The sequence below is a fragment of the Monodelphis domestica genome, chromosome 1 (genome assembly GCF_027887165.1).
Source record: "Monodelphis domestica isolate mMonDom1 chromosome 1, mMonDom1.pri, whole genome shotgun sequence".
Classification (NCBI taxonomy): domain Eukaryota; kingdom Metazoa; phylum Chordata; class Mammalia; order Didelphimorphia; family Didelphidae; genus Monodelphis; species Monodelphis domestica.
This window is the reverse complement of record NC_077227.1, coordinates 170,538,629-170,558,244: the sequence shown is the minus strand read 5'-3', so window position 1 is coordinate 170,558,244 and position 19,616 is coordinate 170,538,629. Positions and strand designations below refer to the sequence as shown.

Below are 19,616 nucleotides of genomic sequence, written 5' to 3'. Positions count from 1 at the left end.
TCATTTAGACCTCCAAAGAAATCAGGAAAACTTTTTCTTGAAAATTTCAAAAGAATCGCAGTATTTTATAAAGTAATCAATTTAATAATTTCAGAATAATCTGTGACATTTATTCATTAAAATTTCTTTCACAAAGAATCCCACTAAATTACAAAAATAAAAAGAAAATTTTTAGATGGGAAAATGTCCCACAATTTTACAAAGAATTCTCTATGCCATTCATTTTACTAATGGGGTCTGTTTTGTGTTATAGTTATTTATATTTTCTTTTAAAGCTTTTCAGATCTCTCTTACTGAAAACATACCTGGCTTTGCTTCGGTAGATCAAAATGAGGATACAGATAAGTATGCAAGTCAGTGCTATGCACACACCAACAACAATGCCAGTCATGGATTTCTGGTCCAACTGATAATAACCAGAATAAGCTGTAAGGGAAAATGGCATATATTTATTTCAAAGATTATGTCATAAAATAAATCATTGTTATTCTTCAAAGAAGTCTAAATTTTTTTTTACCCTTGTCTAACTTATTTCTGAGGGAAGAAAACCTTTCAATATTGAATAGTTTCATTGGGCATGGTTATACATACTTATAATGCTTTCTATCAGGGAGGCTGAAGCTAGTAGAACATTTGATCTTGGAGAGTTCCAAGCTGAAGGGGGAAAAGGACGATCAAGTATAGTCACTATCTGACATCAAAGAATGAACCCTATGAGAATGGTGGAGGTGGAGAAGTTGTGGAGGGATCCATGAGGCTTCCTAAGGAAAGGCAAACTGTCCCAGGTAGGAGACAGAGCAAATCAAAGATCCCATGCTAATCAGCAGTAAGATGGGACCACCGAATGGCCACTGCATTTCCACCCTGTCTGATTGTATATACGTATATCTGTGAATAAATAGACATAGTTAATGCATTTTCTACCTGAAACTATTCTATTTATGTATAACATAATTATATGTTAAATAGTACATATATATACAACTCTACACATATATACACATACTAATATACAATTAGATGAAAGAAAAAAAAGAAAGAAATGAAGGAAGGAGGGAGGTACGAAAGAAGGAAAGAAAAAAGAAAGAATAGTTTCAAACAGAAAATGCCCATAAATTGAATATTTTTACAATCAAGAAAGTCCATTGGCTAGTTTTATTTAAATATGTACAAAATACCGATGTCTCCTGATACACGGAAGGATTACATTCTAGTTAAGTCTGCTAAGTTATTTTTTTAAACTTAGAGACAGAGACTAGACCCGTAATTGCAATAACATAGGCAATTCTTTGATAGGGAAACACCTTCCATCAGTGGATGTTGGAGCCTTCTCTGCAGTTTGGAGACTGACAGAGTTGCCTGGAATTATGAGAGCTTAAGTGACTTGCCCAGGGTCATAAAGTCAATACATGTCAGAGGCAGGACTTGAACCCAGACCTTTCTTGTTCCAAGGCCAATTAACTACATTATGCCATGTAGCAATCAGCTTGAATTCACATTAAAGAACTGAAGATGGATTCCTTCATGGTTTCCTACCATCTTATTTCCATAGACTCATCCCGCTATTATGGCAAAAGTGGTCATCATTCTGTTTTCACTTCTGCTACTACCTTTACCTCTATTGCTGCTTTATCTGGTACTGACAGCCTACTTTCACAGCAGCCTCGGTTCATTTGCAGCTCTCTACCCTACTCACTGTCTTATCCTCACTGCTACCTCCTTAGTAATACCCATACATCGGAAGCTCTAGACTCACACTGGTCTGAGGCAGTATCTACCAGCTAAATGGGCTGAGGATGAAATAGTATCAGACTGGAGTCAATAAGCTTTTAAGAGGTTCTGTTCTTCTGTTAAAGAACTTCTGTGGAGGGAAATAAACATTTTCTTTCACACTTTCTATGGAAAAAAGAAACCATGCCCATCTTTGCCAAAGCACTGCTAATGATTCTTTTTCTTTCTTTCTTTCTTTCTTTCTTTCTTTCTTTCTTTCTTTCTTTCTTTCTTTCTTTCTTTCTTTCTTTCTTTCTTTCTTTCTTTCTTTCTTTCTTTCTTTCTTTCTTTCTTTCTTTCTTTCTTTCTTTCTTTCTTTCTTTCTTTCTTCCTTTCTTTCTTCCTTTCTTCCTTCCTTCCTTCCTTCCTTCCTTCCTTCCTTCCTTCCTTCCTTCCTTCCTTCCTTCCTTCCTTCCTTCCTTCCTTCCTTCCTTCCTTCCTTCCTTCCTTCCTTCCTTCCTTCCTCCCTCCCCCCCCCTCCCCGTCTTGGAGTCAATACTGTGTATTGGCTCCAAGGTAGAAGAGTGGTAAGGGCTAGGCAATGGGGATTAAGTGACTTGCCCAGGGCCACACAGCTGGGAAGTGGCTGAGGTCAAATTTGAACCCAGGACCTCCCATCTCCAGGCCTGGCTCTCAATCCACTGAGCTACCCAGCTGCCCCCCTAATGCTCATTTCTAGGCAATCATCCTTGGATTTAGCTCACCAAAAAAGGCTTCATGGAAGAAAGGTGATGGAGAGTTGGGCAGAAGTCCAGTGACTGTAGCTAAGACTAAAGTGGATTCAATGCAGAGGGCAAACAACAGTGAAGAGCATGCAGGAATGTGAAAATGAATTTTGTATATAGCTTTAATCAACTAGAATATCTGCAAGCATTTACTTTATTAAAAAAAATCCTTATGTTCTGTCTTAGAATCAATAATGTGGATTGTTTCCAAGACAGAAGAGAGGTAAGGCTTAGCAATGGGGGTAAAGTGTGTAGGATTTTAATCATAATTAAAAGAGAAGGAAAAGAAAAAGGGTTCTTTCAGTGGGAAAGGAGCTCAGGTGTGGCAAATTTTTCCATCTGCACAAGTGGCTTGCATAGTCACACCACTAGGAAATGTCTGATGCCAAGTTTGAACTCAGGACTTCTTATCTCTAGGTCTGGCTCTCAATCCATGGAGCCATCTAGCTGCCCCCAAGCATTTACTTTTAAAGTTATGCGAGCACAGAATTCCAAAACACGGGTAGCCCGTAATATCCTGAAAAAGTATGGTTTCAAGGTTGGCCCAAAGAAACACATAAAGACATTCTCTGTCAATGGACATTTTTTGTACAGACAGAAGGACTCTTTAACTACGGATGTGTACTTTGTGTGAGATGTAAAGCAGGCAAAGATCTCAGAATGTGGAACATGAAGTTTTTCTCAGCAGAGACGCTAGATCCATGCCAGTATATACACATTTTGTGGGTGGAAGCATTGGGTGGTAGGTTCTCAGGCTGGCGAAAATGTAAGTTTCCCCATCCAGATCACTGTTGTAGCCCTCTGCTGATTACTTTTTTTAAAATTTTTTCTGCTGATTATTATATTATATATTTTTTATTACAGATTTGTTCTCTCAGTAGTTGGTAGAAATCAGTTTATGTATGAGATGTTAAGCCACTATTAACTGTCCAAAAAGACCACAAAAGGAGAGCTGAAGAATCAAGAGGCAAAGCAGTTCCAAATGCAGATCCAGACAATTTGGGGATGCAAAGGGAAAACCAGAAGAAAGTGATGTGAGAAGTGAAGTAGGTGACCTTTGGTGGCAGGTTGAGAAATAATGAATAACAAGCATTAAGTCAGCTAGGAACCTGTTAGAAGGATTAAAGAAGAGCAGAGAAGAATAATCAGAGATTTCCCTCACCATCCAAGGCTTGTGGCAGGGAGGTGGGGGGAGAAACCCAGCATCTTTACAAACCTTTCGCATCAGTAGAATCTAAACGTTTTGGCCTCTGATTTGATTCTGAGGTTTCCTTTGGAAGAACTGCAAGCTCTACTGAATTTGAGAAGGGGCCCTCTCCCACTTCATTGGATGCAGCTATCTTGACAATGTAGACGTTTCCCGCCACCAGATTTTCTAGCAAAGCCATGGTTATTGCTCCTACAAATACATATAAATTCCTGTTAGTGTAAGAAAATTCTCTTGACAATATCTCCTATTTATTCAACTTTACAGTTTGCAAAACACCCTTCCTACATCTCACTTGATTCTTAAAAGAACCCCATAAGGTGTGTAGTTTAAGTATCATTATTTCCATTTTACAGAAGGTAAAACTGAAAGCCTTAGCAATGTGAACTGACTTGCCTGAAGTTACAGAGCTAATTAAATGGCAGACCTGCAACCTGGGTTCAAATATGTCTTATGATTATAATCCAGTACTACTTCCTTGATACCATTAAAAAAATACAAATCTAAAAAACAAAAACAATCAATAAGTATTTCTCAAGTATCTACTATGTGCCAAGCATTGTGATAGACTTTAAGAGATACAAATGCAATGAAACAATTCCTATTCACAAGAAACATTTTCTAATGGAGGTGGAGAAATGCACACAACAAATACATATATAAACATATACAAAACAAATATAAAGGAAATAAATTCAAATAAATACAAAGTAGTTAAATCTGAAGTAATTTGTAAGGGAAGGCACTCTAGCAGTTGAGGGTTCCTCTAGAAGGCAGTGCTTATGCTGAGTCTTGAAGGAATAGAAGTATTTGCTGAAGCAGAGCTGAGGAAGAAATCTATTCCAGGAATGGAGGACGGTGAATGCAAAGAGGTGGAGGAAGAGTCATGTGAGAGAAACAGGGAGAAAGCCAGTTTGTTGGGACTGCAAATTGTAGGAAAAGGAGTAATAACCAAAGATTGAGCTCAAGCTATGAAGGGCTTTAAAAGCCAAACACTCAGAGGTAGCACAGTAGATAGAGTACCAGGTCTGGAGTTGGGAGGAACTGGGTACAAATCTGGATTTAGACACTTCTTAGCCATGTAACCGTGGGCAAGTCACCTAACCTCTATTGCCTAGCCCTCACTACTATTCCACCTTGACTCCAGGACACCCTGACAAAGGTTTCAGTGAGTCTATAACTAAGGACTTTACTCCAAGTTCATATGCAGTGAACTATTGCCTCCTTGTTGCTTCCCTAATGGGAAGTCAGCAAAGGCTTAATCTTTTAAGCTGTTGTCCTAATGCACATGGCACCACTTCAGGTCACAAGGTATGAGACAGCTAAACTAGAATGGCAATGATCAGGAGTTGACTAGAGCATGTTTTGGTGATCTTAGGTTTCAACTTGACCTTAAAGGCATGTGATCTTCTTGAGAGTACAACTGTTAGATGAACACACAGACCCCTATATTTAGAGTTTACTTTGGCAAATAGAATTTAAAAATTAAAGATATGTCCTGAGAAATTATATTCAGCTACCATAAGGAATGTTTTAAGCCATTCACCTTTGAAGCAAATGAATGGAATTACTATTGTTTGATATTCTTCTTGTTACAGAAGACCATATGTTTTATTCTGAAAACAGTGGCTTAAAATTTCTTGGAATATTATTATTCTCTATTCCAAATAAATCTCATTTTGGAATTAGTGAAATCATTTAAAGCTTATTTCCATTTGAAGGATTACTTCTTCACATTCATGATAAGCAGAATACATAAAAGAAATGACTGTTTTTGGTTAATAGGCAAAAAATAATTCTCAAAAGTCCTTGTCCTTTCATTTTAAAAAGCTCCCAAATTACAAAAAAAAAAAAACTAAAACAAGTAAAATAGAAGCAAAACATGAGGCCTCTGTGACCAAAACAGCCATCATTTGCAGTGCTGTTATTAAAGGCAAAAGTTCATATTGCAGTTAGAGATCCTTCCCCAATGGTACCTTTCAGAGAAACTGCATCATTAAAGAGCCTGAGTACTTTGGGCTGATTTACTACACACCAGATGTGTAAAAGCTGTAACCTCTGATCTACTTGGAGATCAGAGAGGAGAAAAAAATGGTTATTCAAATTGCACAGGCAATAATTCATCATCACATTACTGCTTAACAATTTTAGCCAACAACATCACAGAAACTTAATCGACAGATTTTTAAAAACTGGAACTCAAGCAATAATTTTGATTATTTAATGTTAAAATTTGAACTTGTAGAGAACATTTTAAGAGTTTATATTTGAGAAAATTCACCAGTACAAGATGTGTATGTATGTTGCATACTGAGAGAGAGAGAAATAGACAGAGAGAGAGAGAGAGAGAGAGAGAGAGAGAGAGAGAGAGAGAGAGAGAGAGAGAAACAGATGCAGTGGCAAAGAGAAAGAAACTTACATGCCAGGCAGATTGAGAGGTTAGTGAATAACTATTCTGGTAGTAGAGGTGAGGGATAGGATACTGGTGCCAACCCTGGAAAACATTTTGAGCATATGGGAAAATTCAGGAAATCAAAACCATAGAGTTTCCCAAACCATTCATATATAAAAGACATGATTTAAGGGGTGCAAGAAGACTCTTTATCTCTTCAATATTTATGTCACAACCTCTGTGGCTTGGAAGGAAAAATGAAAGGAAATAGTAGCTATGTAGGGGATACTGGCCAGAGGAAGTGAGGTTCAAACTACTATGGTTTTTAAAAAAATAAATTTTATTGATGCCTTTTGTTTTATAGCCATTTGACATACTACTTCTATCTCCACCAAATAAAACTAAATTATCACTTGTAACAAAGAAAAACAGTAAACCAAAAACAACTGATTCAGTTACCAGTTTGACAATGTAAGCAATATTCTGCCTTTGTAGTCTCTTACCTTTCTACCAAGAAGAATGGATGTCTTAAAGAATGGATGTCTCAGCATAGGACCATTATTGATTTTTTAATGATGTAGATTTTTATTTTCTTTTGATGTTTTTCCCTATTTATATTCCTGAGGTCTTTGTGCAAATTTTTCTTCTGCTTCTGATTATTTTTCTCTGTATTAGCTCACTCAAATATGTGTTTTCCTAAATTCTGCATTTCTTACACAATAAGATTCCATTATATACACACATGTTTATTCAGCTATTCACTATTCAATAGACATCTATTTTCTTTTCACTTCTTTGCTAAGAGATTTAGACTACTTTGTCAGAAAACTGTAGGGCAAGCCAAGCAAAGTGAAAGAATTAGCTTAGTCAAAAGGGGTGGTCAGATGGGGGTTTTAGAGGTAGATCTTTGAGGAGTACTATCAGGTTAACTGATGAAGTTGCAGAGAACAAATACTGTAATCAGTACAGAGGGACTATCAACTTCTGCCCTGGAGACCACATATCTTGGCATTTGTTTTCTTTGGCTACTTTAGCTTATGGCTTACTTGTAAGAAGCTTGCAGTCACTAAAATTCACAGATTTTAAAAATATATCCTGAGCTACTACATAGGCACATCTGCCCCAATTTATGTTTGGTATAGTTGATTCTTTGAACCTAAATCTTCATATTTATTCCTAGTATATATACTCTTACTAGCCTGTTCATTGTTGTAGACTGCTATAGATTTTTTCCATCTAGAATCTGAAAGATATTAATCTTTATTATTCACATTTACTTTGGTACTAATCTTTAATGGAGAGAGTAGGTTTTTAAAAAAAATTTCTCCTTCAAATAATAAAGTTAAATTGCTCTTATGATACCTCTCAATATTTCTTTCTATCCAATATATCAGAATGGAAATAGAGAACAAGCTGCATATCCTTACTTTGACACAGAAGATTTACAAACATAAGGATTCTCCATTTTTTTAGGAGAATCATTCTTGGAAGCAGCATGGAATGATAAAACGATTAATGACAGATCATTTTGGTCCCATAAACTATTAAAATTAGAATGAGGTATTCAGGGCAAATAGAATGTTTTTTTCTTTATCCACTAGATGGTGCTCTAACATTTCTAGAAAAAGAAATAGCCATGAATTTGAAACCAACCAAAATTCCTTTTTAAAAATTCTAGGTGCAAAGTGGCAACCCCCCCCCGCCCCCCCCCCCCCCCGAACATCCTGCCTACATACTTAAAATTCTTCACTGTCATAAATACAACAATCTTTGGTCATAGCTCAAATGCCATGAAAGCAATTCAGGCTTATATAGGACACATGAAAAAACTCAAAAAATGCCCATTCCACAAACCAGTATAATATTGCTCAGGCAACTAATCTCATAAGCAAGACCTCATATGCATGGTATCTTTGAACCCACAACAAAAAATTCCAGCTCAGGTTGGATATACTGGGTTATAGTGTGATAAACTGATTTTCTCATAACAATTCTGTGAGATAATATTCATTTAGTTCATTTAGTTTGGTGTGGTAGATTAATTAGAGATTCATGTTGTAATAAAGATTAGTAGTGAAATATCTACCAATCTTGTTATCAGCAGACATACCAGAAGTTATATTCAATAGAACTATTATGCCATAAAATATATTTAGTCTCTTGTTTTTATAGATTGGATGACTTCTTCAAATACCATTGTTAGCTCACCCAGGAAATTAAAGCAATAGGAAAGAGAAAAGGAATAATCATTTATGTTAGGGGCAGCTAGGTGGTTCAGTGGATTGAGAGTCAGACCTAGAAACCAAAGGTCTTGAGTTCAAATCTATCCTCAGATACTTCCTTTAAAAAATAAACCTACCCAACATTGCTCTTATTTTATGATCTCTGTACATAAGGGGATTATGTTATATTATTATAAAGATTTATGAGAGGATATATATATTAAGCATTGTAATAATATGCATTCGTTTATGTATATAATCATAATTATTTGCTAATTTAATAAATTTTATGCATATGTCAGACAACAAATATTTATCAGGATTATCAATCTGAATGAATGAAAAAATCTAATTTAAAGACTTTCTAAATAAATAAAATTCTATTAGCTTCAAGCATAAAAATAACTTGCTTGGTAGGCTAAAAAAGAAGTAGCAAGGTATTATGTAATAAATGCTAAACTAGGAGCTGAGGGTGAATTCTAGTCTTACCTCTGCCAATAACTAACTGGCTGTGTGACTATGGGCAAATTGGGCAAAAAAAAAAATTAAGTGATTTCACTTAAATGCTCTGGGGTTCCTTCTAGATCTAAAATTCTAGGATTGTGTTTTGCTTTCAGGAACAAATATGGGGGGGGGGATAAATATTAAAGGATTAACTTAAGCTACTGGAGATAGGAAATAGCTGTTTTTGTCCTGACCTGATCTAGTCCCTACTTAAGTCTCCTCTTGCCTGGCAATTCTATCTCTTCTTCCCTGTTCCGGCTTTGAACTCTCTCTACTTGACAGATTTCTAGGGAAAAACTTCTAATTTCTTAGCTAATTGGAATCTCCCTGTCTGTGACCTTGGGGCCAGAAACCAGTAAGACTCAACTGAATTGGACCTCTCCACCTCCCTCCCCTTTATATCTGATCTAGAAGCTGTCATTATCCCATGAGGATTGCAGAATTGCCATAAGCCCTGGGCAGAGAAAAGTGCCAGGAGCCATGGATCCAGGAATTCTATGATATTAGGACTTCCTTTTTCTGATACAGCCTGGAAGAACACAGTGATGCAGGCTCCAAGGTGACACCCCTTCCTTATCTCTTCCCAGATAAGAAAGAGGGAGGTGACAGGGAAATGGAAGAAAAAAAAAATCAGTGTGCCTGCATGTGGGGATGGGAGGAGTCATGAGGGTGCTGGTGGACTAGTATGGAGTGTGGTGGTACCAGGGATAGAATCTTGGGCCTGGAATCAGTTAACATGTTGTGGTTCAGTCATTTCAGTCAGGTCCAACTCTTTGGGACTCCATTTGGGATTTTCTTGGCAGATATTAGAATGGCTTGCCATTTTCTTCTCTGGCTCATTTTATAGACGAGGAAACTGAGACCCAAGTTCAAATCTGGCCTTAGTTATATGACCCTGAGGAATCATTGAACTCTCTTAGACTTAGTTTCTTTATCTATAAAATAAAGAAAGTAGGTTGTTGTGAGCATAAACTGAGATAGTACTTGTAAAGCACTTTGCAAACCTTAAAGCATGAAATCTAGCTATTCTGATTATTATGACCTAGTTTGGAAAGTTAGGGGGGATCCTTTTGTTTAATGAATTATCCTAGCCTGGAGGTGTCTGTCCTGGTCTAAGTATGTAGTGACCAGGGATGCTGTCCTCTTCCATGTGTGATCCACCAACCAGGTCACCGACCCACTGAGAAGTTTCAGTGGCCACTTACGGCCTTTAGGATAAAATATAAGCTCTCCTCTTTGACATCTAAACTTGTTCATAAGCTGACTTTATCCTTTCTTCTCAAGTGGTTTATGAACAACATCCCTCCTCACACACTTGCTATAGCAGCCTCGCTAGCCTGCTTGGCATTGTTCTGTATGTGATAACTTCTCTCCCATCTTTGCACCCTGGCATAAGCAGTCCTCTACCCTTGAAATATATTGTTTTCTCACCCCTTCCTCTTGGGGATTCGAGTTCTTTTCAAGGCTCAGTTTGAGCCACACTTCCAATTAAGAGGCCTTTCCAAATCCCTGAGGTTGTTAGTGCCCCGTCTCCTAATCACTTGTGGTTTATTACGTATTATTTATTATGTACGGGGTGTTCTGGGAGGACCTCCCCCTTCTGGTGGGAGGCTCGGCGAGCTCTTTTCAGGGCTGCTTCATCTGCCTTTGGTGTCTATGTGTCACCTAACTCTCCCTGGTGGCTCCAAGGAGCTGTAGCACGGAGCAGCCGCCAACCTCGAGTAAACCTGCAAAATGAGCAGGCAGGCTAATAAAGCAGGAGGAGAATGGCTAACAGCCCTCAACCCTATCAGTGACTTAGGAGGATGCCGGTCCCAAGCTCGTGAAGACTTCCCCCGACTGACCGGGCAGCTGAGAACAATTTGTTCCCGTGGTCATGAAGGCAGCTAAAGCAGGTAGGTGCTGGGGAGCCCCGTGAGCTTGGTGAGACATCAATGATGCCCGAGTCATCCACTGCATCCTGGGTCATCACTACTGCAGTGGTGGCAGTCTTGCCACTGGGCTGCAATGACTCTGGAAGACAGAGTGAGGCCAATGACTGCCTCACTTACATCCCCCTCAAGCATGAGTCAAGCCATCATCCTTGGGGCATTCTCGGTCCTCTGAAGATGAAGGACACAATTCCCCTAATGGAACTGGGCAGCTGGGAAGCATGATGGATAGAGTGCCGGGCCTGGAGTCAGGAAGACTCCTCTTCCTCAATTCAAATCTGGCCTCAGACACTAGCTGTGAGACCCTGGGAAAGTTTGCCTGAACCAGTTTGCCTCAGTTTCCCAATCTGTCAAATAGCTGGAGAGGGAAATGGCTAAGAAAACCCCAAATGGGGTCACAAAGAACCGGGCATGGCTGAAATGATTCAACAACAAAACTTAACAGAAGCTACATGAAGGTAGAGAACACTTCAGTTTTTACATCTTAGGTACCCAACATATTACCTGCTTGGCACACAGTAAGCACCTAAAAAATACGGATTGATTCTTTTACTGTCACCGCCATTTGCTTCATTGGATTTGTTTTGTTATGACACAGGCCCTTTCCTTAAATATCCTAATCAAGGGGCCCCTTACTTTCAGCATTGACTGGCTTGTGGGGTAATCTTAAACCCTTACCATCTTAGCAATGGATGCTAAGGGTTGTCTTTGGCTTACATCATAATTACATGGGCTTTAATAATACATGTGTATAGGCTCTTCTAAAATTTATTCTCTTAATTAGGCAAGCATTTCCTGTGAAATCTTAATCATACTATTAATTTACTTATGAATTTTTTTCACAGTTCAAAGCCACTATGTATTTGAATAAGTTAGATACAAATTAATGCTACTTTGCTATTTATGTAATGGGCCAATATATAGAAGAAGCTAGGCATCTGCCAAAGAGGATGTTAGCAATTGCACAAATTCAGAAAAAATGTAAATTCAAAATATAAAAAGAATTATTAAGTTTCAAAAATTGAATGAAAAATAGATCTTTGGAACATCAATTATTTTGATAAAATAGATAACCCCATCATGGATTAACTGTTAAATTTTTTCCAATCCTTGTCATTTATGATTATATTTACCTTCTCGGTATAGGACTTGCCATTCTCCGGCAATCCAGGCCTTCCTAGAAGCATACAGGATGGTGTAACGAGTCACAACCGTTTCAGGGCCATCAGGGGGTTTCCAAGAAACCAAAGCAGTGTCATCCTCTATCAAAGTCACCTTCACTCCAACTGGCGGGCCTGCTGGTGCTATGTACAAACACACACAAAAAAATCACATTACTAAGGAAAAATGCTTGATTGTTATTTAAATTAACTTAGTTTATATGCTTAGGAGAAAATTTAAACATCTCAAAACCACTACCAAAGGCTCAAAATAAAATCTTAGAACACTTATAGGTATATTTTAATTTCCCATATCTTTTTTGATCAAATTAACTAGTGGTTTACCTATTTTATTTTTCATAAAACCAGCTCCTAATCTTATTTATTATTAGTTGAATGGGTTTCTTTCAATTTTATTAATTTCATTTATGATTTTTAGGATTTCTAATTTGGTGTATAATTGGAAATTTTTGATTTGTTCTTTTTCTAGTTTTCTTTCCATTACATGGCCAATTCATTGATCTGCTCTTTCTCTTTTACTGATGTAAACATTTAGAGGTATAACATTTCCCATGACAACTATTTTGGTTGTATTCCAAAAATTGTGGTCTGTTGTCTCCTTGCTGTCATTCTCTTTAATGAAATTTTTGATTGTTTTGATTTGTTCTTTGACCCATTCATTCTTTAGGATGTTATTTAATTCTCAATTATTTAGCCTTTTTTTTTTTCCTGCAGTCCTCTGCAAGTTCTTTGTGTAATTTTTGTAGCATTATGGTCTTGAAAGGATGCATTTCTATTTCTGCTTTTTTGCATTTGGTTGTGAGGCTTTTATATTCTCTTTTATGAATTATTTTTATGAAGATGACATGTACCGCTGAGAAAAAGACATACATCTTAAGATCCAAACCAAAGTATAGAAACTTTTGAATAGAAGAGACTGAGCTCATTAAATATATATTTTCCTCAATACTGGTGTAAGGTGCAAGGGGGATAACAGAATTACAAAATAAAAGAAAAAAAACTTAGGAAAAAAATTCCAGCATTATAAATCTGCAAAAATCAGTCAAGGGGCAGGAGGCAGTATGACATGGTAAACAGAGGAAAGGCTTCCAGAAGGACAATCTAGTGCTTTTGATACATAGTGGTTATATGACCCTGGGCAAATTATTTATCTTAAGCAACTTCTAAAACTTTAAGTTAAAGAGAGAATTGCATGAATTGTTCTTTCAGAAAGTTGTGGTCATTAAAGATGGTTTTGCTGCCTGCTCATTGAAAGGGCAACTATATAGTGCAACAATGGAACCTCTGTTCTCATTAAAGCACTATCTGTAAAGATTATATTCATATGCACCACAAGTAGCTATTATTCCAATTGGTATAGCTGTACCTGCAGTCCTCTTATGGACTCTATTTTATAAAAGTGTGCTAATTTAACATAAAAAAGAAAAGCAACTGAAAGAAATATTATATGTTATTTTTAATTAATTAATAACTACCTCTGGGCATAGACTTAGAGTATCAGGTAAACACATGTGTAACATATATGCATAGAAGTGCCTTTGTATTTAACTTGCAGTTCCCTAAGACATCTGATCAGTAAATTAATTCAGTGCTCCTGTAGGTATTTTTTTGCCAGATTTGCCAGTTTGCCAGATTAAAACTGTCTATGAACTGTTGGCTTATGAAAATGGTATATATTGGACTTTACAAAATGATAAAATGATTGCTTATTCTATTCTGAAAATTATTTTTGTGCTTTTTAAAATAACTCTTAACAGTGGACCAAGAGCCAGGGCTACAGGTGGGATATATTGGGTTCAAATATGGCCTCAACACTTCCTATCTGTGTGACCCTGGGCAAGTCAATTAACCCCAAATGCCTAGCCTGTACCACTCTCCTGCCTTTGAATGGAAGATAAGGGTTTTAAAAACATGGTGAAAAATAAAATAAAATACCCCTTAATATTTTACATGACCAAATTATTTACTAACATGTCTTTTTCTCATATGAAAAATACATTTGATTGTGTCAGTCTAGCACGTACAAAAAGAAATAGTCTTGGAATCCAAACTACTTCATTATACCCTAGGGGAGTTTTGAATAGAAGGAGAATAGTACTACTATATTAATATTAAGTTTTAATTGACCACAGTTATGAGTTCATAGTATGATAAGGCTACTAAAAAGGGCATATAACCTTATGATTACATTATTATTACATGTACAAATAATTTTGATTTTTACTATAATATATAAAACATAAATCACAGCAAGCTATATACTTCTACTGTACTCAGTGCTATTTAGACCACATGAGTTTCATATTTTAAGAGTGACATTAATGAGTTCAGTTTGGCATTTAAGATGTCCCAAAACTATTCAAATAAACTTTTTTCCTTTTTGTGGAAGAAGGAATGGATAAAAAGGTTATTTCCAACACCTTATGTGATTCAGACATGAACTTTGAATACAAACTAGAATCTCATAGTTTTTGAAGGAGAAATGTATTGACCATTATTAAATTCTAAAATTATTCTATCAGTCAAAAAACTAGCTGATGGGTAGCAAATACAAAAGTACCTATCTCAAAAGTTACTTTCTAAACTATCACTAGTGATGGAACACATATACAAGGTGACATTTCTTTACCTTCTGGAAGTGTTGAATGGTAAACTACAGGGCTCCAGGGACTGGAGAGCTGGTCCACATGCAAACGAACAGCAAATTCATACTTGGTATTTGGTTCTAGGCTTTGAACCAACATATGAGTTTCTGATCTATATTAATAAATAATAAATTTATTAATACTGATAGCTCACAACTTACAAATTCAGACATTTTAACAATTCTAATCAATACAAAGGAAAACACTACTATTCTTTCAGATTCATATTATCCTTATAGAGAATTTTATTAGAGCAAAATAAATCCTTGTGAATATAGCAATTAACCTGGAAAGTGGCAGTCAGAGAGAAAATTAGCAATATAAGCAGTCCCTACATAAGGGGAGCACTATATTACAAATTCAGTTACACAAAGGGTCAAATCATATTTCCTGGGTATATAGTACAGTGTCTTAACAAGGAAGATTTAAAATAAGAGTTACATCTTCTTTTCCTCACACAATTATTAAAATCCATTTTTTTTACATTTTTCATTAAAGATGTTTGGTTCAATTACTTTTAAAAATCATGGCATCTTTATTAGTAATATTAAATAATCTAGTGCATGTAACATTGATTTACATATTTTAAACTTGTCATGTAACAACCAAAAAAACTTAATAATATAATTAGTAATTTCCTGATTCTGAACACATTTCTTTAAATATATTCTTAGTTCTAATTCAAACTCTTCCATTTATGGGAGAAACAATAATTCTCTTTAAACTACCATTCCTATGCATTTATGGGAGAAACAATAATTCTCTTTAAACTACCATTCCTATGTTAAATGATTTAGGAATATTAAAAGACAAATCATATTTCAGTTGGAGGTCTTACTACTGCTAGTACCTCTAAGATTACCTACCATTTACACTGTGTGTGTGTGTATGTATCTTTTATTTTTTTAATTTTCTTTAAAAAATAATATGTAGAAATAACTTTACATCTTTTAAATTATATAACTACAAAGTTATAGAAAGCAAAATATTAAAATCAAAATGACTAAATATTATACCTAAAGACAAATATACACCAATGAAATTATTAAAATGCTTGAAATTATTAAAATGCTGTTATTGACACATCAAATATTTTAGCACCATGTCCTGAAATGTTTTCTTTTAGAAACAATTTTTTAACAATTGATTTTTGACTCTTGCAATTCAAATTCTTTCCTTCCCTCCTCAGACAGTAAACAATCTGATCAAGTTTATTTCAGTGTTGTTGTACTATACAATTTTCCATATTCCTCATATCAGGAAAGAAGGTATATATCACACATGCAAGGAAAAACTCATGAAAGCCTAGAAGATGGGAGGTCCTGGGTTCAAATATGACCTCAGGTACTTTTTAGCTGTGTGACCCTGGGCAAGTTACTAAATCTCCATTCCTTAGCCTGCACTGTTCTTCTACCATGGAACCATTCATTACATGGTATTGATTCTAAAATGAAAATGACAAAGAGGCAGAAGATCTGAAATGAATATTAAGGGTTAATTAAAGATGATAGAACAGGTGAGTCCAAATGGAAAAAGAAAAATTTAACCATCAATAGAAGCTACATACGTTTGAAGATACTGAACCAAAGAAGCATTCTGAAGGCCCACAGGGTTACAGCGGATGGTATAATTAATTATTTGTGCAGAGGTAAAGGCAGGCCTCCCCCAGTTCAGGTAGATAGAAGATGAGGTATTAGCCTTTGCATAAAGATGATGAGGTGGAGGTGGTGGAGGAACCATACGATCACGAACAGCTAGTTAAAAAAAGACAATATTGATTTATGAGCAACAAAAAATTCATTTAAGATTTCAGCAAGATCATAACACTATCACCTTGAAAAAGCAGTTTTGAATCTTCTAGAAATACACAATGATGTGCAGACACTATCACATTAAAACTTCAACCCCTCTTCTATCAGCCCAATTAAAAAAAAAGAGATGTCATTACTTAGGGTGGAAAATAGAATATGTTAATAATGCTCTTAATATACTATGTATTAAGATGTTTGCCAAGGTTACTCAGAGAGTGAACATGTTACTAAGAACTATACTTTGGTCCTCATAAAATTGCACAATGGTCTGTATGGGATAATTAATTTTAGAATTAAGTACATTAGCATGTAATAGAAAAACACTCCTCATCACTTAGTTAAGCTTCTACTTAGTATAAGATGCAAACTAAACAGAAATAGATCTTTAAAAGGTTAATTATCAGGGGTTCTTTAATTTAATCTGTTTTCTTAGAAAAGAAAATAACAATAGTCTTTACAATGCTTTGCCAAATTATTTCACAGAAATTTAGTACTTACAAACACACCCTGGAGTACTGACTGTTTGGTCTGCCTGATAACCATCTTCCATATTGTTATATGCCAGCAGTCTCACATGATATTTCCTTCTTGGATCTATTGAGAAAGGACAGATATAGGAGCAAATTTCAGAATTAAAAAGCTATTATTGCAAAATCTTTCTGGGTTTTAGGTCTTAAGGAATTTTTTGGACTCAATAAAATTTCGTCCCCCCCAAAGTGATATTCCTTCTTCTTTTTTTTTTGTAGTACATACTGATTCAACTGTTACCCTCTGTATCTTTAGTAAATTGTCATTAAAAATTTTATCTTGTTAGTCTGAATTTAAATACTTAAAAATAATTTCCATACACATAGAACACAAAAGGGGAATCAACATGAAACCAGAATACTTGCTTCAAATATATGCTTTTTACATTGCACACATAATATTCCCTTACATTCATGTACTAGTTTGCTCAAACACTTCCCATACATCTAAAAGGCCATTTAAAGCACCCCTTTAGATTTTTGCCCTTGTGTTCTTTTAACATTTTTGTCATTTGCTTGGTTCAATGCTTGCTTGTAAAGTATACAGTTGATAACAATTGAGTAGGATAAGCAATATGTTGAATGGCAGAGTGAGAAAAATGTCAGGTTAGTACACTAAGCCAAATTTAAGACAAAATTTAATAGAGATAATATAAAACAAAAGCCAGTCCTGCAGGGAGTGTTGGAAGGAAGTCAGGGATTTTCTGAGGCAAAAATGACTCAGAAGAGCATTTTAGACATTGGGGGCTGGAAGAAAAGGAAGATTAGCCTGTATAAGCAGAAGGATACAAGAAACAGGTAAAGAATAAGTAGACCATTTCTAGAATCTAGAATGTATGACAGAAAGTAATATACTGCCAATTTAGAAAGTTAGACTAATTAGAGCTTAAAATGGCAGACGGAGGAATTTGGATCTTCTCCTAAAGGCAGCAAGGAACCATTTAAAGCTTCCTGAACAAGGTCAGAGCTTTAGTTCTGGAATATCAAATTTGACATCTACAAAGTGTATGGATTGGAAAATGGAATAGATTCTTAGATAGTCGTAGGTTGGGTTATATGGCAACTACTTTGTTACTTCACCCTAAAGACCACAGAATTTCTCCTATGATTTACAGTTTATTCCAACTATTTGTGTTGTCTCCCCCATGAGAGAGGGAGCTTCTTGACAGCAGGAACTATCTTGCTTTGGTTTTTGTATCCCCAAGGCTTTGCACGGCACTAAAAACATTTTCATTCAGTATCTTCAATAATTAAGTAGTTCTTTACTTAACCTTTCAAATACCTCAGTAAGAATTTTAATAAAGTAGGTTTTATTCTGACATACCTTTGAGGCATTATCTTCCTAGAAAATAAATCCAAGGAACCCCCATTGTATTTCTTTTCCTGAGTTACATTTTTGGCCAGGAGGTGGTGCTCAGTTAAAGTTTCCTAGTGTATACTTTTTATTTAACTGTTTTCTATTAGAGTAGTCTGAGAAATTGTGTTATAAAGTTTCTAAAAAGTATCTGTAAGCTAAAAATCAATAAGCCCTAAATACTAAGTTCTGTTGTGAAAAACCGACTCAGAAGGTCTTCCCGATTTGCTTCCTGGGGGAGGAAGCAATCTTCTAGGATCTCAGCCAAAAATATATATTATAGTTTCAAATTAGATGCCAACAATCATCAATGATGACTGAATTAGGTTTACTTCAGAAGCCTTATCTTTTACCATCTTAGAAAATTATTTTTACACATTCATTATTATAAAGCAAACAAGTTAAACACCACAAATCCACTTAACACGATTCCTTAGACTCTGCTTTTACACCCTCAAAACATTGTAAGACAATCCATTGATTTGGCAATGATAGAATAGTAGAATGGTAGAACTGATGAGCCTCAACCTAGAAATTTCTAAATCTCCTAGTAATAATATCAAAAGCTTAGTTTCCTAGAAAATGAATAATAGGGGAAGCAGCTGGGTAGCTCTGTGGATTGAGAGCCAGGCCTGGAGATGGGAGGTCCTGGGTTCAAATGTGGACTCAGACCCTTCCCAGCTGTGTGACCCTGGGCTAGTCACTTAACCCCCATTGCCTAGCCCTTACCACTCTTCTGCCTTGGAGCCAATACACACTATTGACTTCAATATGGAAGGTAAGGTTTTGTTTTTTTTTTTTAAAGGAAACAACTGTTTACAAAGTACTTAGCTATAGCAACGAGAAAGGATAATATTGCAGTCATTAAAACCTTGCTATTGTTTCTTTCAGCTGCTACATGTTTGTGAGACTCCAAAGGCCTTGAAAAGAACCAGACCAGAGCCAACAGGTCAGGGCCAGATAAAATTAAGAAAGAATCTCAGGTCAGAACCATGGGGAAAAAATTTCTCTCCTTCTCAAAGCAGTGGTTCTACCTTCAACACCAGCTATTTTAAAATTCAAAACTGATGATAGAAAAGAAAATTAAAAGTTCTCCCTTTGCAAACTGGTTTCCAAATTCCTTGGTGGTGGTGCACGTGTAAGAAAAAATGCCTCAGGTCTCAAAGAAGATAAGGCAAGGAAATAATTTTAAGGCAATTGCTTGTCTCATTCAATGCATAGACAGTTCCATTTGGAGGAAAAATATGCCCTTTAGTATGGTCATTGCCTGTAAATATGTGGAATGACGAATCAGCCTTACAAATAAAGTTTTTTTTTTAAAAATCACTAACTATTATCCTTTCTTAA

General features: G+C 35.9%; 1 protein-coding gene across 1 annotated transcript in view; it reads right to left on the bottom strand.

The window, feature by feature from the left end:
• Window positions 1-19,616, bottom strand: part of PRTG (protogenin) — a 135,783-nt gene that overhangs the window by 10,365 nt on the left and 105,802 nt on the right. Inside the window, exons 12-17 of the mRNA XM_003339999.4 lie at window positions 16,887-16,982; window positions 16,145-16,331; window positions 14,562-14,689; window positions 11,885-12,055; window positions 3,712-3,894; window positions 306-426 (exon numbers count right to left, since the gene is read on the bottom strand). Of these exons, the coding sequence (XP_003340047.1) occupies window positions 306-426; window positions 3,712-3,894; window positions 11,885-12,055; window positions 14,562-14,689; window positions 16,145-16,331; window positions 16,887-16,982 (886 nt within the window). The remainder of the gene's footprint in view (window positions 1-305; window positions 427-3,711; window positions 3,895-11,884; window positions 12,056-14,561; window positions 14,690-16,144; window positions 16,332-16,886; window positions 16,983-19,616) is intronic.